Consider the following 27811-nt stretch of genomic DNA (forward strand, 5'->3'; position numbering starts at 1 on the left):
CAGCTCAACTTCAGGAATGCACTCCTGGTAAATATATATGTTACATGTTGTTTTACATTAGGCTGACCAGCAGCATCTTGTAGCCTTAGCACGCCTCCTGCTTTCCTGTGACTCTCTATTACTGAAAGACATAAAGACTAGAGTAAGCTAAACTCTCCCACAATTTTGTCACCAACACAGAATGTCACAGGAGGAGGACTTTGCATTTAAGCACATAAAAACACATGTAATGTGTGGGAAGCAACCTCAAAGAATCACAACTGTTTTGAAGCAGGTAATTGCTATTTCATCTTTAAGTTACTTTCCACACGATGTCCACTGCTGGTGACTAACAAGGGATTCCCTTTCTGCTCAGATGATTATATAAATGAAAGATCAGCATATGAATATAGGCAACAGATCCGGAGGATTTGACCAAGAAACAATTTTTCAGATGTGTGTCACAAAGCCCACATAGCTGATTCATATATTGCGGTAACTGACATTCCCCAAATAGAAAGTAGAAGTTGACTTGAATCGCATGTGACTATTTAGTCCTCTAACTAATTCATTTAAAAAGTTCTTAGAAAATTACAGATATGTAAGGTAATATCTGAGAGGAAACTGAATTACACTTAATACTTTCTTAGCAACTGTCAAGCAGCCTTTTTCTATTCCTGCACAACCTCACTTTCTCACTATTGACAGACAATGAAATGGTCTGACCAACCAGGAAAAATCTGCAGAGGAAGAAGGAAGGAAGAAGTATGAAGAATGAATAAATAAATACAGTAAAAACAAAACGGCAACAATTTATACATGAAAGTAGTCTTGCCTTTATGAAACATAACATCAGTAAATTTCACATAACAGGCAATAAACACATTCTTTAGACAATGTCCCAGGGCTCAGAGGAAGACCTCTCACTACTACTAGTCCCTTACTGAGAGTTCCTAAAATGGGCAGAGGAAGAATAAAATGATTATGCAGACTGCCAGACTTTGTGATTTGTGTTGCTGGTCAACCTACATCAACTTATCCAGATTGATTAACTTAAAATACATGACTCCCAGAAAAAAGAGTTACTGATTTACAACGCATCAAATCCAAAGAGACCAACCTCCTAAGAGTGGCTTCCTTGCTTGCTAAGTAAATTTATATCTGTGGTATTTTCTGTTAGCAACTGTACCACGTATTTGTATAAAAAGAAGAAACATTCTCAAGCTAGGCACAAAATTTTGAGATCTAGGCTGTTCACGTGCCAGTGAGCTTTCTATGAGAACCATACATTTGTAGCCTGACAACAGTTTCAAACAGCAACCTGAAGATCACCTGTAGTACTCCTTCCTATACCTAGGATATAGGAGCCATCATTAAAGAACTGGAAGTCCCCCAGACTTAGAATTCAGTTGCTCTTAAAGTAAAAGGTCTGCACTGCTACTGCAGCAACAGTTGCAGTTCATGATTCCAATGAATCAGAAAAGAAAATACTTCATGGAAGCCCATTCAATACCTAACAATGCACAAATTATATATGGTCCCTTATAATTAACTTCTAATTTTGAAGTACTCTTTTACAGATTAGGACAAGTATTTTCAATGCAAATAACCACAGCAGTCAGAATTTGGTATTTAGGAACAGAACATTCAAATGAAGCCCCACTTTAAAGTGTGTCTTTTCAAGCATTTGATATGAAACACTAAAATGAAAGACAGTCAGGTTAACTCCCCTCGCTATTCCTCTGTTGTCCTCCTATACCTGGACAATGTTGAAAAAAGTCCTTATTGTACATCCCTCTTCTTTCTTCAGTGAACTCTGGCCATCAATTTTCCAAAAGAACAGTTATTCAGATGTAAATCAGAAGCCGGTGACTACCTCTAGCACCTACCGAACCAGATTCATAAGCCTGACTTGTCTTTAATTATCAACAGACAGCCAATGGTCTAAGAATAATTCTTGTTTCCCAGTACTGACTGAAAAGGAAGTAACGAGAGTATTCTATTTGCCTCAAAAACTGTGAGTTTCCAAAGACAGAAGTAACAAGAGAGTTCAAATTTACATGACAGCACAACTGAGTTCCCACAGAATGGAGAAATAGATTCTCCAAGCTATTTATTCCACATGCACATTTCTGATTATTTGACAAATAATGTTGATTAGTGCACAGCTTACCAGGGCAAGCAACTTCAGAGAGCATTTCTAGCACCTCATTTTTCCTTTTGAATAATGTATTTCATAAAACATAAAGCAAGGAGGATGAATCGCCTAAAAATATCTTGCATACTGTATTACATGGATTACTGGAGGAAAGTATGCTATAAATTGAGGGTTATATAAAAAGTTCCACAATTCATTATGTAACTCAAGCAGATCAAGAAAGTGTGGCACATACCTGCCAACATATGCTTAGAACACGTGAAAAATCCTTTAAATCACAGAATGGTTGAGGTTGGAAGTGACCTCTGGAGGCCACCTTGTCCAACCCCCCTGCTTCAAGCAGTGTCACCTGGAACAAGCCACTCAAGCTCATGTCCAGATGGCTTCTGAAGATCTCCAAGGACAGAGACACTACAGCGTCTTGGGTAACCTGTGCCAGTGGTCAGTCACCGTCACAGTAAATAAGTGTTTCCCTGACGTTCACGAGGAACCTCTCATGTTCCAGCTTGTGCCCATTGCCTCTGGTCCTATCACTGGACACCACTGGAGATAGCCTAGCTTTATCTTCTTAACACTCTCCCCTTCAGGTATTTATATATATTGATGAGATCACCTCCTGAGGTTTCTCTTCTCCAGGCTGAACAGTCCTAGCTTGCTCAGCCTTTCCTCATAGGACAGATGCTCCAGTCCATTCATCATCTTCATGGCCCTTCGCTGGACTCTGTCCAATAGCTCTATTTCTCTCTTATACTGGGGAGCCCAGAACTGCGCATAGTACTCCAGCAGTGGCCTCACCAGTGCTGAGGAGAAGGGAAGGACCACCTCCCTCTGCCTACTGGCAACACTCCTCCAAATGCAGACCAGAATACTACTAGCGTTCTTTGCCACAAGGGCACACTGCTGTTTAATGTTCAATTTGGTGTCCACCAGGACCTGCAGGGCCTTTTCTGCAAAGCTTCTTTCTAGATCGTTAGCCCCCAGCATGTACTGTGCATGGGGTTGTTTCTCCCCAAGTGCAGCACCATGCACCTTCCTTTGTTGAATTTAATGAGGTTCCTGTCAACCTATTTCTCCAGCTTGCTAAGGTCCCTCTGAATGATGGCACAACCCTCTGGTGCATTAGCCACTCCTTCCACTTTTACACTGTCAGTAAACTTGCTGAGGGTACACTCTGCCGCATCTTCCAGATCATTAATGATGTCGAACAGGACTGAACCCAGTATTGGCCCCTGGGGTACACATCATTGGCTAGCGGCCTCCAAGTAGACTTCAACCTGCTGATGCTCAGCCTCTGGATGCATCCGTTCAGCCGATTTTCAATCCACTTCACTGTCTGCTCATCCAGTCCATACTCACCAGTTACTCTATGAGGATCCCATTATGAGACAGTGTCAAAAGCCTTTCTGAAGTCAAGGTAGACAATAACCACTGCTCTTCCCTCACCTACCAAACCAGGCATTTCATCATAGGTTATAAGGCTGGTCAAGAATGATTTCCCTTTTGTGAATCCATGTTGACTACACATCATGATTTTCTTGTCCTTCATGTGCCCAGAAGTAGTTTCCAGGATTAGTTGATCCAGCACCTTCCCAAAGACAAATTTTCATTTACAGATAAGAAAGCTTCCTCTCTGTTTCTTAGTACATTAAAAGTAGTAAAAATAATGGAGACTTCAAATTAATAAAAAGAATGGTCACATGCCCCGAAAATGTCTAAACACAACTAAACACATATTTGTAGATTCCATAATTGATGGGTCAGCCATTAGGAAAGCAAGAAAGAAGAAATAAAAGTCACATCATAGAGTGAACGTCAAATAAAGAATTATAATTTGGGGGTTTATTATTACAAAACAATGCACTTATTTACATCCTATTTATCTTCAGTGAATATTTCAACTAACAATAGCTTAAAACCACATAATACTGAAAGTCTAAGGGCTGATTCCTATACCAACGATGTTGAAAGAAAGGTTCAAGATCTGTTACTTTAGAGTTTCTTTACTAACCCAACATCTGCAAGTTTTCTGGTTACAAGTTAGGAAAGAGTTTTCAGAAGGCCACAGATGTCAATAAGAATTGTGAATGAGCATTAGTGTTTATTTAAAACTACATGGTAGCTTGCTGTAAGAACTGGGAATGGATTTTTAATTTGGTTTTCAAACAATTAAGTTCATACCTAAATATTCGTATCTTGTAACTTCTCTTCTACCTGTTCACTACCCAGATTTTTGATCTCTCTTGATGATGTTGCTCTTGACCATAAAATTAAGATGTTTCCCTTCAAAAAATAAAAGGGCCTAAACTATGCACCTTGAGCGCCAAGCGGAGGCAGTCCCTGAAAAATTATAACTGAAATATTCTTTATACTAGGAACATTTTAATCACAAAACTACACTTTCATATAAGTTAATTTATGTCACAAGAAATCAGAAAAATAACTGCAACACAATACTATATCTTGATTTAATCTTTTGGAATCTTTTCCTGAAGAACAATAATAACGTTAGGATGGCATACGAGCTTTGCACTTAGAGAGCAACATCAGTTGTGTTTCAGGCATTTACCTTGCCTTGTAAAATCTGTTATCAAGTCAGCGATTACAACAGCTTGCTTGCATTTTCAATTGCAAGCACTGCCATCAAAAAAGGCCTTTCTATGGGGGAAAAAGCTAAACAGAAACCAAATTCTTCAACAAGCACTTTCATCCATTCTATAACACTATCAAAACCAACCAATGTATGTAGCAACACACGAAAGTGGCTAAGAGACCCTGTCAATCTTCCTATATGAACTTGAAGGCAAAGAAGATTGATCAAACCATTTTTGTGCAAGGCAAGTAATGAAATGCTACAAAGTTTTACCTGTCATAATTGCAAAAAAAATGAAAAAGTGGTTACTCAAAATAATTTATATATTTACATATGCTTTTAAAATATCTCCATCTGCAAAAACATGACCACACTTAAGTCTGAATGCTCCACATGTGCATTTGGATACACACAATTATTTTTCATACTTTTTCTAGTCACAATTGTGAAAGGCTTTTCGCTACCCTCTAATTCCTGTGCTTCAGAAAAGAAGCTTAATAGACTGCTACTGTTGATAGATTTATTTGAACATTATTATCTTTGCTTTAATACCTTCGAAGTTCAGGCAGACAATTGGTAGCAAGAAAGAGCTGCATAAAAAAATTATTTTTTAGTACTTGTAAAGAAACTTTGCTTTTTAATGAAAATGGTTACTGCACATTGCTTGCAGTTGATTATTAAGCAAAAGGTATTAGTAAAGTTTATCTTCTCTTTATTATGACAGTAGCTGAAGGGTTTTCTTATGGCAACTCCCTCAATCCCATTAATTTCTGGTTTCCTCCAGTGATTACTCACTCATAAATGACCTAGAAAAAATATTTTTGAATTGACAAAAGAATACTTAATATAGGAATACTATGTTCTTAATTTTAAAGTTTTCTATTTGGTACTTTATTATTGACAGATAATAGGGACAGTGTGTTTTACATTCTTGATAATAGGAGCAAAAGCTGGGAAACTAGTGGGAATGAAAGAGGTCCTTTAATCAAACACATCAGACTGTGACCATTTTAGCTGAACATTTCTAGAATTTTTCTCCTGTATCTATTTTCAGCAGTGTTCCATATACATACATTCCCCAGTCTAGTGCTAAAATATCTTTATTTCTAAATTAGCTTAATATATTACGTAATAGTTTCAGTTAGCTCATTCACTGAACACTACAGAGGAAACACTCCCTAATGTGGGAGTGCAGTAAGCGTATTTTTTTTTTTTTTATAAACTAGCTTGGTAATATCATCAAAGCAGCACATACCTAGGCAAAAACCACATTCAGTACAAGACTTGAAGAAGCTATTCTGAAGTCAAAGCCTAATGCTGGGCCCAAGCAATGAGCTTAGGATTTCTTTGACAGAAAAGCAGTCTAATACTTTCGGTACCATGCCAGGAGTCGCTGCCCTTCAAATGTCAATTGGTTCTAGGAACAGAGCCACAGACTGAGACAGGCAAAGCATAAGAGCTAACAAACTAGTCTCATTCAGGAATTGAAATATACCATTCCAAACCTGAACAGAGCAAGGAAAGGGTAGAGTTTCCCAACCTATCAAACATACACAATGAGGCTCCCTAGAGAGAGAACAGAAGCCTTGGACCACAAGTCATACTGGAGGCCTGCTTTAACAGTCAATGTGCAAACTGGCTATGTTGATCTCAATAAACCATCTGAGAAAGCAGCACCCTTCTTTTGGTACAGTTACTTTTTGTGGGAGGAAAATTAAAGAGCCATGTCCAGAGCACAGTCTCTTCTCCTCAGAGCAGCATTTGGAATTACCACCAGAAGGAAAACTACACTGTAGCTGAGGCTATGTTAATTTTTGTCAAGGCTGTACAGCAGTGCCAGGGATCAAAGCAATGAAACAGCAATGTAAAGCCACCTCCTTCCCCAATCTTCAGATATGTAAGGAAGGACAATCAGCTCATCCTAACATTCAGGTCCTCCATTTCTGCATCTTTTTTGGTAACAGTTTTTAGAAAGTTACTGTTATGGGGGAAAAAATGTATTAGCAATTGTGGAAGCAATGCTGTCATATAGATAGCTAATAAACATCTTGGTAGAGAAGTTTAATGGTACATTCATTGCCTTTATAATGGTACAGAGCTTAGCATTGTGTTTTTTAATTAAAAACAATCCAATGCAATTTGACAAAGCCTATAATTTCAGCTCTGCAAGGACAGAACTGTCTATTTAGGAAACAGACAATACTTAGTCTAAGGGTATCTTAAATTAATTCAATGTTAAGAGAAGCAGTAAATCTACTACTGGAAAACAACCAAGAACTCAGCAACGTGTTCAGAATGCTAGCAGACTTGGACTGTATTAGCTATGCTCTACATTTAACCGAACAGGCAACAACATAACACAGCAAGAGAAATACTGTGCCAAAACCTCCTTTTCGTAGTGTCAGTAGCGTAGGGAGACCATGATGCCTAATAATGGTTGCTAAGCATGGCACTGCTAGCTGTAAATTTGTCCTTTTTCAAATTTGATCGCTACCTGCGGTATTTCATTCAGCTTCCCTGTGAATGCTTTGTCAAGTTACAGCCTATATCTGCTCTTCCCTATGCAAGAAACCCACAGTTATTCTCACTGGATTTCCAAACTAGAGCACTCATCTTTGCTGCCCAGATTTACCTCCAGCAAACACAGATGGATTTGGTCAATGTTACATAAGCAGTCACTTTGCGGAGTAGTAATCAGGCCTGGAGTATTCAGTACTAAACCCGGATTTTTCATGTTAACCAAAGCTCCACAGAAGCTCCAGAAACTCAAATAGTAAAATAAGGCACTGCACTGGTCTCTTCAATGATTATTTGTGCCTATTTTTGAGACTTTACAATGGGAAGGTGGGGTGGCAGTTAGCAGAGCAGAAATCAAGTGAAAATTATATAATCCTGATCCCACCCTTGGGACCTCCGAGATCAAGTTTTGACAGCTTGTATCCAAACATAAACTGTAGCATATAAGTGGCACAACCTAAGAATTTCCAAGGATGCTTGATCTTCAATAGCCAAAAAAGGAACTTTCTGGAGAAGACACTGTTCTCCTGGAGGATGAACAGCTGCACTCTTTTGAATAAATTAAAAGTTTGGTGATGACTGAGAAAAGCCAGAATGACAGACAATTGCTAAGGAGGAAAAAAAAAATAAAGTTGTAAATACAGAGTTGCATCTGCTTTGAATAAAACAAAAAGTGCACAATAAAAAAAAATGCAAGTAACTGATCGCAAGGTGCTTTCATTCAGGAAGATCTCATTTAAATTGGACTATGTCAAAGCTAATCACATCTGTGAAAATTATGTCTAAACAAATTTAATAAATATCACTACTTATTAAAGCTATATCACAACTTAGGCATCAAAACTAATCAGATGTCTTAAACAAAGCACAATAAGGTTTGTTAGAATGGAACATGTCCAACAGAAAACAAGTAAAATCAGTATTTTATTAAAAATTTCTTCCTTAGCTTAGTTCAGATCTAGGTTCCATCAGGCCACGAGTAAGGTGTTTTGGCTCCAAACGTGACATAAAAATCAAGCCTGACCACACTATGACTTTGATTCTAGAAAGTAACCAAGAAAGTAAGTCTCCAATTTTTTTTTTTCCCCATTCGTGGGATTTAGGTACTTATGCCTATGTTCCTTGGAATAGCTTTGCTAACCAATAGTGTTTCTCACTTACTAGAGATTGGGGCCAAACATCACTCTGAGTATTAAAGTATTTGCCAAGTTCAAATTCTTTCTGCAGCTTCACTTTTTCTTTCTGTTAAACAAGGTGTTTTTCTGGAGGAAAGCGGTTATTGCATTCAGCTCCATACATAGCCTCAAGTTTGTTTTGCAACTGAAATCCCAAAAGATAACATATATACAATGGTAATATCACAGCCCAGAACCCACAGCCAGTATAAAGAACAACATGGACTTAATGAGAGTTATACCGTAAAATATACGCTGAAGATCTGACCCATGATGGTGCTTTTTTTTCCCCCCCAAAGTGTCAAAACCCAAGGTTTCTGGGAGGCGGTAACATTTGATTTCAGTCAGGCCTGTTCTGTCATGCATGGTTGCAAGATACCTATTAATGCTTTTCTCGCCTAGTTTTTTGAGGGTAAAGCTAGCCTTAACATCAGTAATGAAAAGCCTCAAGGCAGAATACAGCAATGAACAAGTAGTCTTATAATACCCACTATTAAAAAAACCAAAAACAAAAAACCCACCAAACAAACCCCCACAATTCTGGTGTAATTTTAGCAAAAGCAACCACTGCTAAAAATAGAGGCTGTTTTGATTTTTTTCTCCCCTCAACTTAAAGCTCTAAGAACTGCAACTAGCGGCTCAGTACAATTTTTTCAGCTCTTTTTTTAAATGCTTATTTTTATACCAAGTGATCTTTACTGCAGTCTTAATACTTCACCCAAATTTAGCAAGAAGTTATAAATTAATCCCATAAAAACAAGTGCAGTATGCTTTTAATTTCCAGAAAATTCTGTTTTTAATTTCCAGAAAACTCCAGACCTGATTAATTTAACTTCCAGAAAATTCTGTTCTGTAGCTGTATTCCAAAATGATACCACTAGCGTAAGGATTTTAAACGTAATGAAATTGACAGGAACTAAAGAAAGCCAAAGCATGTCAATTCTAAACAGCTAAGTTTATCCAGTTGTTCAAGATGTAATTAACCTTTTGTGTATTTTGTCTACAGAGATAACTTAATGGTCTTCTTGCTGAAAATATTGTTGAAAAGAAGCATTTCCTTACTAGGTCACATGTCTGAACACAAATGCAATTATCAAAACATGACCTATTTCTGAAAAGCAAAAAGTAGAACACATTTTAAATGAGTTTTCAGCATTAAACTTGGATAGAAGAAGAACAAACTGAGAGATTGAAAATATTGTTCCCTGGCTATATAGCATTCTCCCGTGACAAATAATAATTTGAAAATTGTTCCCCCTCTTTAACCATCTCACAGCATTCTGGTTGTTGCTGGGCAGGAAAAATATTATTATTTTCAATTTTCACTTCATTGCAGCAATCAAATGCAAATGCAATGTCCCACTAGTTCCACAAAAATTACGTTCTGTAATGCCAGATCACTTCTTCAGCAGAAAAAAGAAGAACTGAGGACCTCTGACTTGCTACAAAATTTATGTTCACTTCTATTCATAAGGGCATCACACAACATGATTCGCTGTGCACCCATCTAATCTAATCTCATTTATAAAATGAGGCCCTTCAGAAAAATGTTAGATCCACCCTATAAATGCATCTATTGTTGGCATAACTTTTTCAAAACCAACAATGCCTCAAATATGTATATAATGGGAATACATCATGTGACTGAAAAATAAAAGCGACTTACATACTACGCATGTCCAAACATACATGATATGAAAACTGACCAATAACATTAGAAGTGATATCTCAATATTCTTCTTTAATCCTGTAAAAAAGCCTTTAAAAAAATGAATGGGAGATGGCCAAATATCAGGTAACCATTAAAGAACATTCCAGCGACTATTTTGTTCAGTGTTTAACACAGAAATGGCGAAAGGGAGGGAGGCAGAGAGTAAGGAGTGAGGGAGGGAGGAGAGGAAGAAGCGGTAGGGGAGAGAGACACTCAACCAACCTAAGCAAAAGTTTTGTTACAGTATCGGGCAACAGCTATGTTCAAATTCTTTCTCTTTTCCAACCTGCAGAATGTCTAATTGCTGTTACTACATCCCATCACAAACCTTCCTATCTAGCTACTTCAGTGACCTAGAGTCTCAAATATTAATTCCACTTACTCACAATTTCATGCTTCTTTCTTGAGAAAGAGACTAGAGATCAGTGAATGACAGCACTCATACTGGTTTCCTAAACTTCAAGTAATTCACTGTTAGCATAATGATCTACTGTAAACCTTTTAGATAATACTGAAAATTTGCTTACATATTCAGTAATTAAACACTCTCACTGGAACCTTAATGAAGTTGAGGACAAACAAGCATTTGTCTTAAAGCCTTTTCAATTCTGAAGCAAAAAAAAGCATCAAATCACTGTGTGTATTTTCTAGTCATTCAGTGCAGAATGCCGAATCCAAATATTTCTTTAGACTTTAGCATTTTCTCACTTAAAAAATTAAAAATAATTGAATTTTAAAAACCCTATTTCCTGATCGTAAGAAAATCTTAAAACCAACTGCCCCTATTTAAACATTAATAGCAGCTCAGAAAGTATGTTTAGTAACTTCAGTCTAAGAAAGGCTGAAAAATTATTACCCAGACCTAAGGAAGCCTCCCAAAAATCTTACAAAGTAACTAAATGGAACAACTTGTTCCATTTAGACCAATAAAAGGACAAACGCCAGCATGAAATACAGTATAAGCTGCAGGAAATTAATGATCGATTCACTTCTAGATGTTTTACTGATTTTATTTATTTAAAGAGCCTTGAGGATCTGCTTCACTTCAAAGACAAGACATTAATTCAAGGACACAAGTACCTCCATGAAGTACCTAATCAGAGACATATTCTTCAGTAGTCTGTCATTTACCTGCAAAAACATACTGGTTTCTATTCATAACATTATGCCAAAAAAAAATATCTGACCCAAAGTTATTAAGGAAATGCATCTAAAAACATTCTCTGAGAAACGATTTGTTCCTCAGTTCTGTGCCAAAATTTCAAGTGACAAAATATGTTGTATATATAACTCAAATGCATAAAAATTAATTGTTTCAAACTTCATACACTTGACTTCTCTTTTTGATGAAACATATCAACAATGCCCTGTTGAAAAACAATTGTATTAAAACTGATCAGCAGAGCTGTAGAAACATAATGATTTGATGGTGAATTCATAATGTAAAATTTACAAAGAAATTACTATCCTTAAAAACCAGTACAAGTCAATTAAAATCCTGAACTATTAACAGGTTTTACTACACCAGAACAAGTACGTGTTAAACAAAATTTTAAACGGCCTTAGTAGCTAACTTTCTATCAACAGCTAATGTTTAACACATTTCTAAAATGTATTAAAGACTATATTAATTATACCAACCACAAGAATGTAATAGTAAAAATTAAATTCTGAAGTACTTGGATATCACAGAACGATCCATCCTTTATGAAAACAGCAGGGCAAATCACCTCTATTTCAGTTGATATTTAGCTTTTCCTAGCATTCTAAAAAAAAAGTCTAACTTGATTAGGAACCTTTTAAAAGAAGTAATGCACCGCAATTTGTATTTATCAATAGCTATATAAATAAAAATATAAACAGTTGTGGAAATCCTACTACCTGTCAAGAATTAACCATGCACGTTTATGTTATTCCTCTGATCTAACCCTTCTCAGCCTACAGTTAAAATAACATTGTTCAAGGGAGAGGTTACCTACCCATTTCATTAATAGTTGCTCTTGCTTTTGAGACAAAAGAACTAACTTCACTTGAGTGCATTTTTGCTCTTTCTTTAAGGTCAGCACCTGTAAGTGACATTTCACATACATGTTAGCAAGCTGTATACAGTACTGTAAATACGTTTTCAAAAGTAAAATATTCTTTTATTCAAAAAAAATTTGTCTGCTTTGAGACAAGGACAGTTCATATTGGCCACATTCATTTTCCACAGATTTCAAGGAAAACATGGACTGCTTATCAAGGAAAACAAAAATAAAAAATCCCAAAATAACAACAAAGAAAATAAAACTACAGACCACCAGATTTTCAGTAAGTATATTCTTCCCAGTGACATTTCTTCTTCTCATATTAAAATAGTTTACGAACAATAGCATTTATGCTAATATTTCATCTGAAATATACTTTTACTTTCCCAACTGTGTCACAAAGTCTGATAAATATGTGTTTTTCATATTGTGCTCATTATCTTTTATTGGTAGATCATAAAATACCTAGGGTGCATATTTTTACATTAACAGACTATCTTTATCTAAATAAAAAATTCTACAGTGGACCTAGTACCATTTTTCAATGCATTTTACTGAAATGTATTTTTGAATGTTACATATCATATTTTTTGTTCTTCCAAAAAATTCTAAAACTTGAAATTTTTACTCGATTTCTTCATTATTATATGAAAATAATTCTATTTAAAAAGCACACTGTAACTAGAGATGGTTACAAAAATGTGCTTTTAAAATTCAGTGAAATGCAAACCTCGTATTTTCTCTCATGACTGTATAAAAAGAAAGAGAAGTAGACAGTAATAATAATAATAGCTAAAGCTAAAAACAGAGTAAGACAGGAAGTCCATCTTTCTTATAGAGGAAGAATATATGAAAAAGACAAAAATCTGGATATACACATTTATTCTCCAAAGAAGTGCAACATTCGTACTGCAACTTGGCGCATATTTTTAACATTTGGTAAAAATGAACGTATTAAATTAGTCTCTTGGCATATGTCTGAAAAGGCTTAGCAAGGCATATAACCAATGCAAAAAACAGTTTTCTGTTTCTTTACCCTGAGAATCAAAATACTATCCATCAGGAAAATGCATCAGACTCAGATTAATTTAAGATTCTAACTCTGAATTTTAAACTAAGCAGTCATAGGCTCCCCCTCTTACCCTTCTGGACTTAACTCATGCTAGACCCTCATGATCCTCTTCATCAAACATAGTTTTAGATATACTTTTGCTGACAGCATTAGTTGAAATTCACAACTCCGGTCTAGCTCTGTGAAAATCAGTATCTCAATCTGACTTTTCTGATAGACATCCAGCTGCTGTTTTGAGGTAACATGCCCAATAAAGCAGCTCGACATGTCCCCTTCTACATCCATCATAGCAAAGCTCCTCATTTCACCAAGACTTTTGCTCTCCTTCTATGCATGCCAATATGAAAACAATGAAGCATCAGTCCTGACTGCATTTGCATGTTTCCTGCTAAATAATGTCAAGTTTAATTTACACTATGACACCTTGCCAAAAGCTTCCAAACAACCTTCTAGGATATGCCCCAACTGAAGACAGCACGACAGGCCAGTTGAGCAGGCAGTATAAAACCAGAACTACTGTGGTCAAGTCTGCACTGCAGCAAAATTGCAGTTGCTACCTTAGTAATTCACAATCAATGCATACAGAAATCTTGCCAGGAACCTGAAAAGCAAACAAAATTTGCATCCATAAATCTGGATAGAACTCTAAATCATATAAAACTGCAAGCTTCTTTCACAAATGCATTTATGTATAGGGTTCTGTAGCTAAAAGGAGCTTTATAAAACTTCATGACAAAACCTGCTTTATAAGTTATATTAGCAAGTGTGCAAACGAAAAAATACCACTTCTCTGATACCAGTTCATGTCTAGGTCTAGCTTCCACAACTTCCATTACATATATAAGAACAACAAGAAACTGTGTGCTTTATGAACAAGAAAACTGTATGGCCTTGCAATCTGACTCAAAACTTCCACACACTGAAATCCTGCTCACTGGGCATACCCTTGAAGAGTATATAAAGAAAACTTCAAAAGAGAGGCACTAAACCTAAAAAATACCTCTAGTATTACTGTCAAGAAAATCTACTATCAAGATAAGATTAAGGCAATTTTTAGGTTTTGATTTATTCACTCTTCTAAAAAAAAAATTGACTCAACCCCAAAAAAACCAACCCTTCTAAAACAAAAAATACACAAACTGAAGACTTCTTCCCTCATTTATAATATACATTTCCTTGAATATATTTACAGAAATCTATTAAATTTTCAACAAAAAACCTTTGTAAGAATGGATTAAAAGGTAGCTGCCAATTTAAAATTAATGATTTTGAGTACTGTAAAAAAATTTCTAGTACAATAGCTGATCTTAGTGCCTTAAGCAACTGCTATAATCTTACATTTCCCTTTCTAAGTATTTCTCCCTCGTAACTGTCAAGGAAATGGAAAAAGTTATTTTCCTAACCCTTTCCTATTTTAGCTCTCGAAAGCATAACAGTAACCGAAGCTTTTTCAGAGAGAAGACTTCTAGGTGGAAATCATTCACTGCAGTCAAACAGAACACACACCTTGGCAGCCTCTGGTTCAGAGGAGATGGAACTGCCACTGACTTAATACTTTTGTTCCTGTTACAAGATTCAACCACTGATCAAAGAATTCTTGAAGAATTCCTTGACCCATATAGCAGAGAACTATTCATATGTTTCTTCGAAACCTTTTCTCAAGTCAGAAGTAGGAAAGGTTAACTTTCTGAAGACAGCCATGAAGGAAAGCGCAGGTTCAACCAGAGACTTCTGCTCTCTCAGCTATTGACATCAAAGATCCCTCCTCTCACCCCAAGTTTACTGAAGTATCTGAAGATAGTATTTGCTCAACTGCTCAGAGCAACAAAGTAGCTACGCTTTTCAAACCACAAAATATCTCACAGAACAAACCTCTGCAACTTTCCCACAGCCACAGCTGAAATCTGTGGACACATTTGGCCTATCTGCTTCCCCACATCCACTCCTGACAAGATTCCGGGGGCTGTACTGTGGGTCCATGACTCCACACCACACTGAATACAGCGCTCTCTAAGCCCTTCTACCCACAGATGTAAGAAAGGGGGAACCTGAGCTACCAGTGAGCTGAGGCAAACTAACTGTTGCAGATTTGATTGTACACTATAATTATATCCACACATTCATCCGGTTTGTACTGAAGCATGAATCATTGTTTTCTCTGTATTACACCTTCTGGCATCTCGATGCTTTGTCCCACTAATTCATTCTCATCCACTCAGAAACGTAGCAAAAGCTATTCAAGAGTGTGATTCCAGGTGTCACGCTCCCCAATTCTCACCCTTCTACTCCCAGCTCTTTATGAACTCCCTTTTAAAGACTATGCAGTGCCATTTTCAGATTACTAGCTATTAGTACAGGACAAAAGAGAAGTGCAACAGTGAAAGACTACATTGACAGTGCAATCAGCCACCTCCTCCTACAGCCACATTAGGATTAAGGCAGTTACTCTCCACTTGTGAAGAAACTCTTCTTGAATCAACTTAATTCACAGAGGCATGACTTCCAAATTTACAAAGCAAACTGGTGGGAGAGAACTTCCCTGCAGACTTCCAATGAACAGTCCTGTTTGCAAAACACCAGTACAAATAGCAGTCTTCTGGAGGTCTGCTGAGCAGCAAGTACATAAACTGGTATTTGCAGATAAACCCTTGAAACTACTGTGAGGAAGATGCATGCTGTTTTAAATACTACCTACATTTCTACTGAGGTTTGTCAATCCAAAAGAAAATCTGTTTGATTTTGATCCATTACTTTTGTATTTCCCCCCTCCAATACTGGAAGAACATGGAAAGGCTGTTGTCCACTGTCAGTCCAGATAGAGTTTTTGCAGCATGTGCCTCACTTGCATTTCACAATGATGCCAGAGAAAATGTTTATTTGAGAAAGCCAGGGGCAGTCCAGCAAGATAGGCATATTTCTGTTATTCACCAGAATTTTTCCACCTATGCTTCTACATGACAAGGATGGCTATTTAACTTAGAGAACACACCAAAAGAAAACAAGTTTTATAGTGATTACCCTGACCCCATGCCTCTTGCCTTATTTGGATATTTTCACACACTTTCTATACAGAATTTATATACTGTTGAAAAGCTAAATGTTGTGTTTGAAAAATCTGTTCCAACATCTTTGTATAAGCCTTACTGTCTAAATAGCATAAATGCCTAGAAATTTTCCTGTACAGTACTGTTCTATACTATGCTTTAACACGTACTTCCAAAATTCACCACAAAAACTGTAAACTAAAAAGGCATGAAATTTAATGGTTTATACATTATACTTAACATTTTAACATTTAACTTTACTTAATAAATATTATTATTAAAAAAAAGGTCTTTCAGAAATCTGGCACACCAAGCTTAAACAGTGAAGTTATTCTACCAAGTGTCGAAAGGTGCCCAAAGTGCCTTTTCTCTGAGAAGAGGAAAGGAAGTGACACATGCACAGGCATTTGAGATAGAATAAAGTATTAAATTCTTACCGTAGCAGTGTTATTTTGAGCTTGCCCTTTGATCTTGCTAAACACAGATCGACCAATTCTGTCAGCACACCAAAATTTCAATAAGGAAGTGATATCCAAGAGTATCTGAAGATACCCTTTTGCATACTCTGTCCAATTCCTCTGTATCTTGTTGGCAAGACCTAGGAACACTGAAAACTGCAAAGCACAGAGGCACCACCTATATAATACGTTTAATAACCCAACAAAACAGGTTAAGAAATTTATGAAGGAAATTTAAATTTAAAATGCTTTCAACTAGGAGTACAAAACATGCACTACCTCACCAATTAAAAGGGTAAGAACTGCTATGTACCCACAGCTTATTCCTACACTAAGCAGACTGTGAATTAATATCCCTCCTTCTCCACACAGAAAAACAGACATTTAAGATACTGAACTAAAATACTGAGGCAAGTGGCCACCTTTGACATACATTACAGATTTAACTTGTAACTACTACAAAATAAACACATACTAGGGTACATGTAAATATCTTTCCTCAAAGGCAGATGTGTGGATCTCCTAGAGACGCCACTGCAATAAATCCAAGTTTAGCTGAAATCATTAGGAGAACCCCAATCAACTTTTATGAGTTTACGAATACCCCAAAAGGGAGCTGTACACACATATTTGAAAACAACACTATAGCCAACTTAAGTTCAAACTCAGAAAGATTTACCAACAACTTTTTCTCCAAATTTCCAATAATTTCAGAAATAAAGCTTTTACATCTTTAAATCGATTCAGGACAATTTAAGTCTCAATTTTGAACAGAAACTGAAATATCTCATGAAACAAATATATTTATTTAGAGATAGCACCAAGTCTAAGGCGAGCAAAACTTTCTTTAAATAGAATTAGTGTTTGTTAAATATATACACCACAGTAATAATTACATAAGTTATGAATATTATCCTGCTGACAGATATAAACTTCAAGTTAATATCCTTAAAAATCCTTTAAAAAAAAATCACAAAAGCATAATTTAAATTTGATTATTATGTCACCATGTAGATCAATGATTTTTATTTTGCTTTCAAATACTGTTTTTCTGGGTGTAAAGCTATACGCTTGACAAATTGCAGTACAAAACTTAGTCAAGCACTATTGAAATCTCTTGCCTGTGTGAAAGAAAAAACATTTTATGCTTTGCAGACAAAATATGTGTGCATTCCAGTAAGAATTCCATGGCACCTCCCAGCCCACCCAGACCCAGGATACTCGGATCATCAATCTCAACCCATTAGAGCTACTACTGATTGTATTCTTGAATAAAAATGTGTCCAGTCTGATCAATTAAGAACAAGACACAATGCTTCATAAATATTAATTAACTATTCTGGACCTTCTTTCACAAAGTAACAAAAAAGATTATCACCTATTTGATAGAATATCAGAAAAGTCTATGCTGGAAGAAATCTCTGGAGATCACCTGGTCCAACCTGCTGTCAAATGCACAGCCTTAGATTAGGTTATCCAGGGTCCTTTTGAGTCTTTAATACCGCTGGCAAGGGAGATTCCACCACTTCTCTGGGAAAACCACTCCTATGTTTAATTCTTAATTAATCTTCTCACAATGAAGAATTTATTTATTTTATCTGGATGGAATTCTCCTAAAGCAACTTGTGTCCACTGCCTCTTCTTCTGTCACTGTATACAGAGAAAAGTATTCTGTTTCTGTGGATGTATCTACTGGGCACAGGAAGACCACTTATTTCTCAGCAATCTCCAACCCTCTAATCACCTTATGCTGGACTACTAAACACTGAGTAGAATAAGCACATGCCTTGATCTGCTGATGGTTCTCTTCCTGATGCAGTCCAGGACACTTCTTTACTGCCACAGTATACTACTAGGTCATGTTAAGCTTGCTGTCCCCAAGAACCCCTGGGTCCTTTGCAGCAGAGCTATACCCCAGCCAGTCAATCCCCAACCTGTTTGGCCACTTAAGATTATTCCATTCCAGGTGCAGGACTTCATATTTATCTTTGTTAAACCTCATGCAGTCCTTGTTGGCCCAATTTTCCAGCCTGCCAAGGTCTCTCTGAATGGTGGCTCCTTCTTCCCACATACCTAGCCCTCCTTCCACTTTGAAGTCACCTGCAGAGGATTCAACCTTACCATTAGAATATTTACAAAGACATTGAATAGTACAAAGAGACCCAGCATCGACCCTCAAGGAACTCCACTTGTGACCAGCTGACAGTTTGACTTTAAGCCATTAACATTACATCATCATTTGATCTTGGCATGTGAACCACTTTTCACAGTCTGTATGTCCAAACTGTACCTTACCAACTTGTCCACAGGGATGCTAGGGGAGAACATGTCAAATGCCTTGTTAAAGTCAAGGCAGGTAGCATCCACAACTCTCCTCTCATCCACTGAGCAAGTGGTTTCATCACAGAAGTCAATCAGGTTGGTCAAGCACAATCTACCCTTGGTAAACCTGCACTGGGTTTTCCCAGCCACTTTCTTGTCTTCCATATGCCTGAAAACAACTTCCACAAACACTTGTTCCATAATCTCCCTGGAGACTGAAGTGAGACTGACTGGTCTGTAGTTTCCCAAATTTTCCTTTTTGCAGATGGGTGTAATATTTGCTCTTTTCCAGTCACTTAGGTCTTCAACAACCCTTCAAATATGATCGATGGTAACTCTGCAGTGCAATAACTCAGATGCATCCCATCAGATCCTGTTCATGTATCTGTCCAACTGGTACAGATGGACCTTAACTCAGTCCTCCTCTGCTGTCAATGGTTTGCTGTTTACTTTTCTGTCACTTCTTGGCACAGAGACTTGAGAGCTGACCTTTCCCATGCAGACCAAGGCAAAGAGAAAATGGAGTACTTCTGCCTTTTCTGTGTCTTTCGTAACAGATTTTCCTTGAACTTCTGCTTGGTACTAACATACCTACAGGAGCTTTTCTTGTTATTCTTGACACCTTATGCTAGTTCAAGCCCCAGCTGAGGTTCTTCCATCCTAAACATATCTCTGCATACCTGAGCAATGCTTCTGTATTACTCTTTGGGAGTCTGCCCCATTTTCCAAGGGTCAGGTGAATAAACAACTCCTTCAAAAATATATAGTGTATATTTGAGAGATTAAAAGACAGGAAGAAATGTATTTTTTAATATTTTTAAGAATAAAAAGAAATATTTAAATCTAAATGTTTAAAAGCTACAGAACACACAAAATAAACTTATAATATACTGAATATGCTCCAGTGTATTCCTAAGTATTTTCAAGATTTTATATTCAAATTGACTCTATCAATACTTGTAACTCAGTTACTAATTCAGAACATTAAGGAATGATGCTTCCTTCAAGCATCGTGGTTTTTAGCTATGGGGTATGAGAGATCTGAAAGCTAAGGATAAAGAGAAAGGGAAAAAACATTACTGAAATACCTACTAAACAAGGAACTGCTAGCAATTTTCTTCTGAGGATCAGCTTCTTTTATGAGTAATACTGAAAAGAAAGATCTTACTCACAAAGCAGTACAACTTACTCTCTGCCATTTCTGGACTCCGAGATTTCATATTTTAAACTTTAAATCAAACATGTGCATGTAACAGGTAAAATTTAAATTAAAATATTATTTCCTCTAAGATTAATCTCTAAGAGAACAATGCATTTTTGGCAAAACATGGCTTTGCATAACCCTTTTTTTCGTTTTCTCATTCCTTAAGGATAGATTAAAAAAATCTAAGATTCACATTAACTTTGCCTGTGCTGTAGAGCACCTCAAAACTTTTCAGTGAGGAAGGAATCCCATGACATTTAGTCTCAGTCTCCACACAGTTTCATCCAAACTCTTGTATCTTCTCACACTTAAATTTTTCCTTAATATCTTTTAATTTGAAATTAAACAGACATGATCACCACTTTTATGTGGCAAGTTTGACTTGGATCTCTACATTTTAGTGCACTTCATACTGTGATTTTAAAAAAAAATTTAAAAGTCACACCCTAGTGATTTAAACAAATGAAGTAGGAAACAAAACCCACAACACTAAAGAAGTCAGTAACATATCACAACATATAAAGCAAGTGCTGAAAATCTTCTCATATAAAAGGAAATTGAGAACTCCAAAAGTTATATGTAAGTATTCAGAACTCAATTTTTCAGATGCACAAAATGCTTAGAAAATCGGCACACTATAAAGATCCAGAATGATTTGAAATTAATATAAGTAAGTGTACATATGCTCATGATCATTAGGAAGAAATTTTAGTATGTAATGGATAAGGAACTAAATAAGTAAAACCAGTACATTACCATGGCACCCAGCCTTAAGAGTGAACTAATATACTTAAAAGCTGGCTCTGAAGCCTCAAAGAGCTATAAACAGTCACTGGCTAAAAACAGAGACCTTGGCCCTACCCCTATCTAACTGGGTTGTCTCTCAGTCTTTGGTACTGTTACACAAACATATTAAAGAGGTTATGATACATTTGTCGTAATTGCCTGTTAAATAACATTTTGTCTAAGAAACTAGTTCACAACATATGGTTATCACAAGGTTTTTAAAGCAGCAGACTTCATAATTCACCCTGCATAACCACCTACTTTCTCTAGTAATCATCTGTTTTATTGACAGCAACCATGAATCCTGTCGCACACCGGTATAGACACATATTTTTGCACACGCCACCTGAGTACAGAGAAAAATGCATGTACGTGTAACTTTGATAAAAAGCAAGGTGTATTCTAAATTTCAACACAATATGAGAAGGATGCTGGCTGCCGTCATTTTAGTCAAGGGAAAAACAGTTTGGCATGAAGGATGCTGTGTTTCCTACATAAGGAAGTAATTTAAATTAATAAAAATATTTATTTTTTATGCAGGACTTTATATTCCTGAAGTTCTCTAAATGCGGATATATGATTTTTAAGTCAAAACCGATATTGATATTCTTCCATATAAGATCTGCTGTCACAATTTATTAGCATGACTTGGACACCTGCACTTCTTACATATATCTCCTCTGTGTCACAGAAAAGTTCCTGAGAATCATCAAACTGTTAAGAACAACCAAAATGTCTGCAATTTCTTATATTTGAGCGTTTGGCAGGATGCCAGTCCTGAGCATTTCCTCTGGTAAAATGGCAGTCTTGGAGCTCCACCGCTATAGGTTATCTCGTATCTTGCAATAATTTACGCCCAAATCAACATATTTAAAGCACTAGCTACTAAATCAGTTCCCATAAATGAGATATTTTGGAAAGTACAACTTTTGGGGTTATTTTGTGGTTTTTTTTTCTTTTACCCTTTTGCATCCCAAGCCTTTCTTAAAAGCCAAGCTGCTAATTCAGACAGGTTTCCTCCTCGAATCCAGGAATCCTGAATATAAACAACCCTAACTTTATATACAAAAGTTACACAATCCCTTTTCAATGCCTATGCAAATTCAGACCAGATATAGATTAAAGTCAGCTGGTTCTTTTTCCATCCTGTCTGTCCAGCTCTAAATTTAGAAGCACCCAACAATATTCCTCCTGTTAACCTTTTCTGCCACAAAAAAGGCAACTTATAACTCGCATGCCTTTCCTGAATTCATCTTCACTTGCAGAAGGGGAAAAAAAGAATCATTATAAGGATCCTCATGTCACCTCTTAAAAACAAAGCCAATATTTTTTCCCAAACACCAACCAGTTTTCTTTGTGACACTTCTATCATCCAACAACTGCCTCACTCACTCCCTAGTCCCTAGTACCCTCTCATGGAGCCAAGACATTGTGTAACTATCACGACAGGACTTCCTGCAGTTTCCTCCATGGCACATGAAAGAGATCAGTACTGGTGGAAGGGTACAATAACAGGACAGTTACCTGTTTCCAAACAGTAAGGTAAGACAATATTAATTTTGATTCTGTGCTATGCCTCACTTCTAGTGACCTCTGTCAGGCTAACAAATCAGGACTAGCAGAAGACAGGCATGGAGGCTGCATCATCCTTGACTCTCAAATAGATATGGAATCAGCAGAGAAGATCCCAGAGGAAAAGACAGCGGTGGCAGCAGTGAAGGTCACCTAGTAAGTGGCTAGGAACCACAAATACAGCCCTCTAGAGCAATCAAATCATGACAAACCTGTTTGTCCCAATCTTCAAATAATCCCTCATTCAACAGCCCAGCTACCTAAACATGGCAAGACCAGGAGTTTACACCTCACATCACAGTAATGATAAATATCAGCATTTAAACGGAAAACAACGTATGTTGTTTTGAATTATTTGAATTTGAATTATTATTCAATACAGAGCTTTTCTTTTAACCAAAAAGTAAAGCTACTGCCTACATCACTTGTATTTCTACGTTATTTCCACAATAAGCATTACAAAAGTACTTGCAATAGCTTTGCAGTGAGTCTGCTAATATCTAACCCCTATAATGACAAGTGACACACAGTTTTCTACCTTCTGATTAATAAGCAGGCACTCCTAAAACTTGCTAGTGGTGAGATTCTTCATCTTTCTTCTTTAACCTTAAATGGATAGTGATATTCAGACTGAACATTCTTAGTAAATAGCCTTTCAACTCAAAGAAATATGAATACACCTGAAATTTTGAGCAACCTGCTGTTTGTTCCACTTTGATTCCTAGTAAACTAAGTAATCAGAAAAAAAAAGAGACATCTTTCATTGCACTATCACAGATGACTGACTCAAAACTTTTGCATATACCATATAGCTGACCACTGCACATGTTTTTTTAATGTTAAAGGGAATTGATACTGCTGGGTTTATCTATTTTGATTAGTAATAATTACAAAAATAGTTAACTAACAGAACACCCAGTTTTATGAGCTGTAAATAGAAAAGGAGGAAGTGTGTTATGTGGTAAAAAAGTGAGAGTCAGAATCTCTTCGAATGAAGTCCTAAAGTCAGTATTCAGGCATAAATCCTATTAAAGAAAGGAGGAGTTCTTCCTGAGAAAAACTAAAATTTTAACATATCCCCTGAACATAGATGAAGGCATAGGTGAAAGCCTTTTTCTTCTTTTTCATTACCCTCCATCCTATCCCTTGATTTGAAAGGCATCACCCAGTATCTCTTCAGCTCTTTTTCCAATGATCAGTATTAGTCATATTGGTATATTAGTTGGAAACTTCCAGCAGGTCAAGATTCAGTGACACCGGATTCACTGCAGCTATGGGGCAAGTGATACTTTCAGCGGAACATTTAAAGAAGCAGGTAAATAATACATGTAGTATATGAAAATAAACACACCTTGTGAAGAATATCTGTAACAATAATCATTACTTGTTGCCTCCCAATTACAAGATGACTGTTCTCTGCATACAGCACACTGCAAACAAACTTGAGGAAAGATTTGAAGTAACAGCCTTAGAAAGATTAGATGAGGTGACTACTGAGTTTGACTGGGAACCTTGTCAAGCTAGAGCAGGTGAGAAGAACAAGGACTTTTGTGGGAAAACTCAAATAGGAGAAGAAAAGCCTTCAAGGTTAAAGATACGGAGCTCAGCTTTGGCCACTTTAAGTCTATTCAGAAAACTTAAATCTTGAACTAAAAAAAAAAAGAATGCATTAAAATGGCTGGCATTCCCGCACAAACATCTCTGGCTCATATTAATACTGGGCCAGCACTCAAGGCTAAAGTCTTGCCATTCCACACAGTACTGTGTGAAAGTAAGGACTAGTAAGCATTTGAGTCATGAGCAGGAACATCTCTTAATTATGCTTTGTTCACACAAAAGTCAGATGGGAGAACAGCAGCTGCAATTCTACTTCTCATAAGCACCAAGTTATGCAGCTCACAAGCAGTACTTCCCCTTACTCCCAGTGTCCCCAAAGGCTTCAAACTGACTCAGAAAAATAAATGAAAATGCTTGCAAAGAGCAAAATTTCCCATGCATTGAATATATTTTCAGCACCAATGTTGCAAACTCAATCCTATTTTATAAGGGCTTGTTATTTTAAAACTCTTCAGAGATATCTGATCTCTTCTATTTTTAAAAGACCATCCAAGACTTGTCAGCAAATTACTTCAGAGAAAGAAAGTAAAGGAAAGGAGATCCAACACTGGAATATTACCTGCCATCTGGAGGGGCTTAACAAATTATATAGATTGGTGCTATTCAAGCCCAGAGCTCAAGCACTTAAAAATCATGTCCCTCCACATGCAGTCAGTAAGTTCCAGCTGGTGACAGGAACTCCACAAAGAAATGTTAAAATATCAACAAGAGACTATTTCAGACCTAAATTTCTTATATCCTACAAAACCCTGCTGCTTCACTATTAACATAAACTACTGACATTACGTTGGAAAATACTGGGGACATTGTAGACAACTACATATCTGCACCTTTTTATCATTAAATAGCTTTTTGGGGACTGTATTTTGTCTAAGACAGGCAGGATCTGATTAAGAGTCACAGCATTTCTTCTTTTTATCTTTTAAGTTTCTTTTGGTTCAAGACAATAAAAGAGTTGCCTGATTTGTATAAACAGAAGCACACATATAGTCCTATTTATTAAAACATACATATGGGATCAGCACTTAAATAGAAAAAAAAAGTAAAAATTTTACAAGGAGAAAATGATTGACAGAGAAATTTCATAATTTCTTCATTTTCATATTACCTATATTACTTTCACACAGGAAAACGTTTTGAAAGGTACAAAACAAATGTCCACTGACTGCATATAAAAAAACCTAAATTACATACAAGATTCATGCCGTTTTCATGATGGCCAGGTCTCCACCCTTTCCTACGTCACTGCATGACCATATTATAACTGAAATTGTAGGCGACTCTATGGTACATTTATGTGGATTCAGTTATTTTCCTTAAAGGAAACCAATGTCTTTGCCTGCTGTTTACAAGAGAAGAGAAAGTAAAAATTTTTAATTATTGAAGGTTTTTCTTCATATTTGTGGCAATTAGCATACATATACATAGTTGCATTGTGTGTTATTCTGTGCCATTTATAGAAGGAAGCAGATATGAAACTAACTCTTGTAAATTGTCTTAAGATGAAAATGCCATAGATTCAGATATGTCTAAATACCTCTGCTACAAGATCATTTTATTCTTTTCAAGAGCAAGTGGAAAATAATTCTTTACCATGCAATAACTATTTTTGCCATGTGTTGCACACATGTATTATATTTCCAGCACACATTACCATCAAGCACACGAGATCAGATTATTTTTGCCAGCAGGTTTTCTCAGCTAAGTATATAAATGGCAAAGCAGGCTTAGTCCCCTCACCAATGAAGAAACCAGGTGCCATAGGCTCTTAGTACACCACGGTAAATGGTTAGTTAGCTCATATAGTGCACTGTGACAATCTACCTCAGAGAACTGTGAAGAAAACCAGCAGCCTTTCTTTACAAATGAAGATGTCAAATACTCACAGATGTGATGTGAGTATTTCAAATGGAGGTGACTACTCAATTTGACTTTATACTTGTGGAAGAGATCTGGACCTTAGACACTGCACTAGAAAGTCAAAAGTTCAGAGGTATGTAATAGAAGCTAATAAGAATTAAGCTCCTCATCTGAGCACAAATGCGTTTACCAGTGGTATCCTGAGTAGCAGAGGCCTAGCCGAAAGTTATCCTTATCAATTTAGCATTAACAGGGCTAATTGATAATCCGTATTTTTCTGGTAAAGTGATCTTTGCCTGGTTTTAGCCACTTTAAAACCACACAGTTTTTAACCATTTTATATTGAGGTTAGACAAGTGACTGCAACTTCTGACAAAAAATGGATCCATATGCATGCCCTGAAACTGTAGCAAAACTTCTAGCCAACATCTGAAATTAAGCTTCCAGCTTTTGCAAAGATGTAGGAGAGACTAAGACAGACATGGAATTTACACATAATGAAAATTTGATTGCTTTCTTTTAACCAGGATTTGGAGATGATGAAGAGTGAGAATTACATGAACTAAAATAGCCACCCTCCTTCATGATCACATTAAAATGGGTCTGGTATCATGTTGGAGTGAACCAAATTGCACAACACCCCTACTGACTGTTATCATGACCGAACCATGAACAAATTGGTATTACTACAAGACAGATTCTGTCTAATAAATCCTTTATGTTTTCTGTGCAAAAAATAAAATTTCATTTCAAAATACGCAAAGCTCTCTTTGGAATCTAAAGTGTATTTATTACAGAGATGTACAAGGAGCTTGGAAAGCCAGATGAAGTTCCTGAATTGTCTTAATGCAGGTTAGGATACTAACCCAGCCTTTAAGAGATTTGAAAAAAATTACTTAGATTTCTTCACTCTTACATACAGAGAACATACAGAAAAAAACTAACAACTCGTGGGTTGAGATAAAGGCAGTTTAGTAAGTACAGTGGAAAAAAAAGAAGAAAACAAATAATGCAAAAGCAATCATCCACCACCAGCAGACTGATGCCTCGCCAGTTCCGCGCAAGGTCTCCTTCGGAAAAACTTCTCCCCAGTTTCACTGCTAAGCACAACATCAGATGTTATGGAGTACTTCGTCGCTCAATTCAAGTCAGCCGTGCCCACTGTTTCCCCTCTAAGCGTCTTGCCCACCCTCAGCTGACTCACTGGCAGACGGAGAAGCAGAGGGGATCTTGATGCTGTGCAAGGACGGTTCAGCAACAGCTACAACACGGGTGTCTTATCAACACTGTCTTGGTCACTAATCAGAAACACAGCACCATAAGGGCTGCTATAAAGAAAATTAACTCCATCCCAGCCATGCCCAGTACAAATTTTTAAAATAAGACCACTAATACTCAAAGCATTTGGTAGCACATAGGTCAACCATAGGGCAAACAATCCAAATACTTCAAAATACCTACAGAGAGCTACACAAAGCTGATACATACAAGGATCTCAGAAGACCCACCTGAACTGCACTGTGACTTCAAAGAGCCTAAAGATACCAATGAAGACTGCATAGATATTCCTGTAGCCTTAGATATTAAATCAACAGTTACCTAGCTCTAATACACCTGCAGGAATCTACACAGCCTATAGCTTGCTTAAAGATGACAATTACACCATATTAAGGATTTTCCTGAACAGGAGAATCTCAGGAATACCAGGAAGACTTTGAT

The 27811-nt window shown here is 36.7% G+C and overlaps 1 protein-coding gene across 1 annotated transcript in view; it reads right to left on the reverse strand.

Annotated features, from left to right (window-relative positions):
• AUH (AU RNA binding methylglutaconyl-CoA hydratase) overlaps positions 1 to 27811 on the reverse strand; it is a 106896-nt gene that overhangs the window by 67916 nt on the left and 11169 nt on the right. Inside the window, exon 3 of the mRNA XM_059833591.1 lies at positions 12110 to 12196. Within this exon, the coding sequence (XP_059689574.1) occupies positions 12110 to 12196 (87 nt within the window). The remainder of the gene's footprint in view (positions 1 to 12109; positions 12197 to 27811) is intronic.

This window comes from Gavia stellata, chromosome Z, assembly GCF_030936135.1.
Source record: "Gavia stellata isolate bGavSte3 chromosome Z, bGavSte3.hap2, whole genome shotgun sequence".
Classification (NCBI taxonomy): Eukaryota; Metazoa; Chordata; class Aves; order Gaviiformes; family Gaviidae; genus Gavia; species Gavia stellata.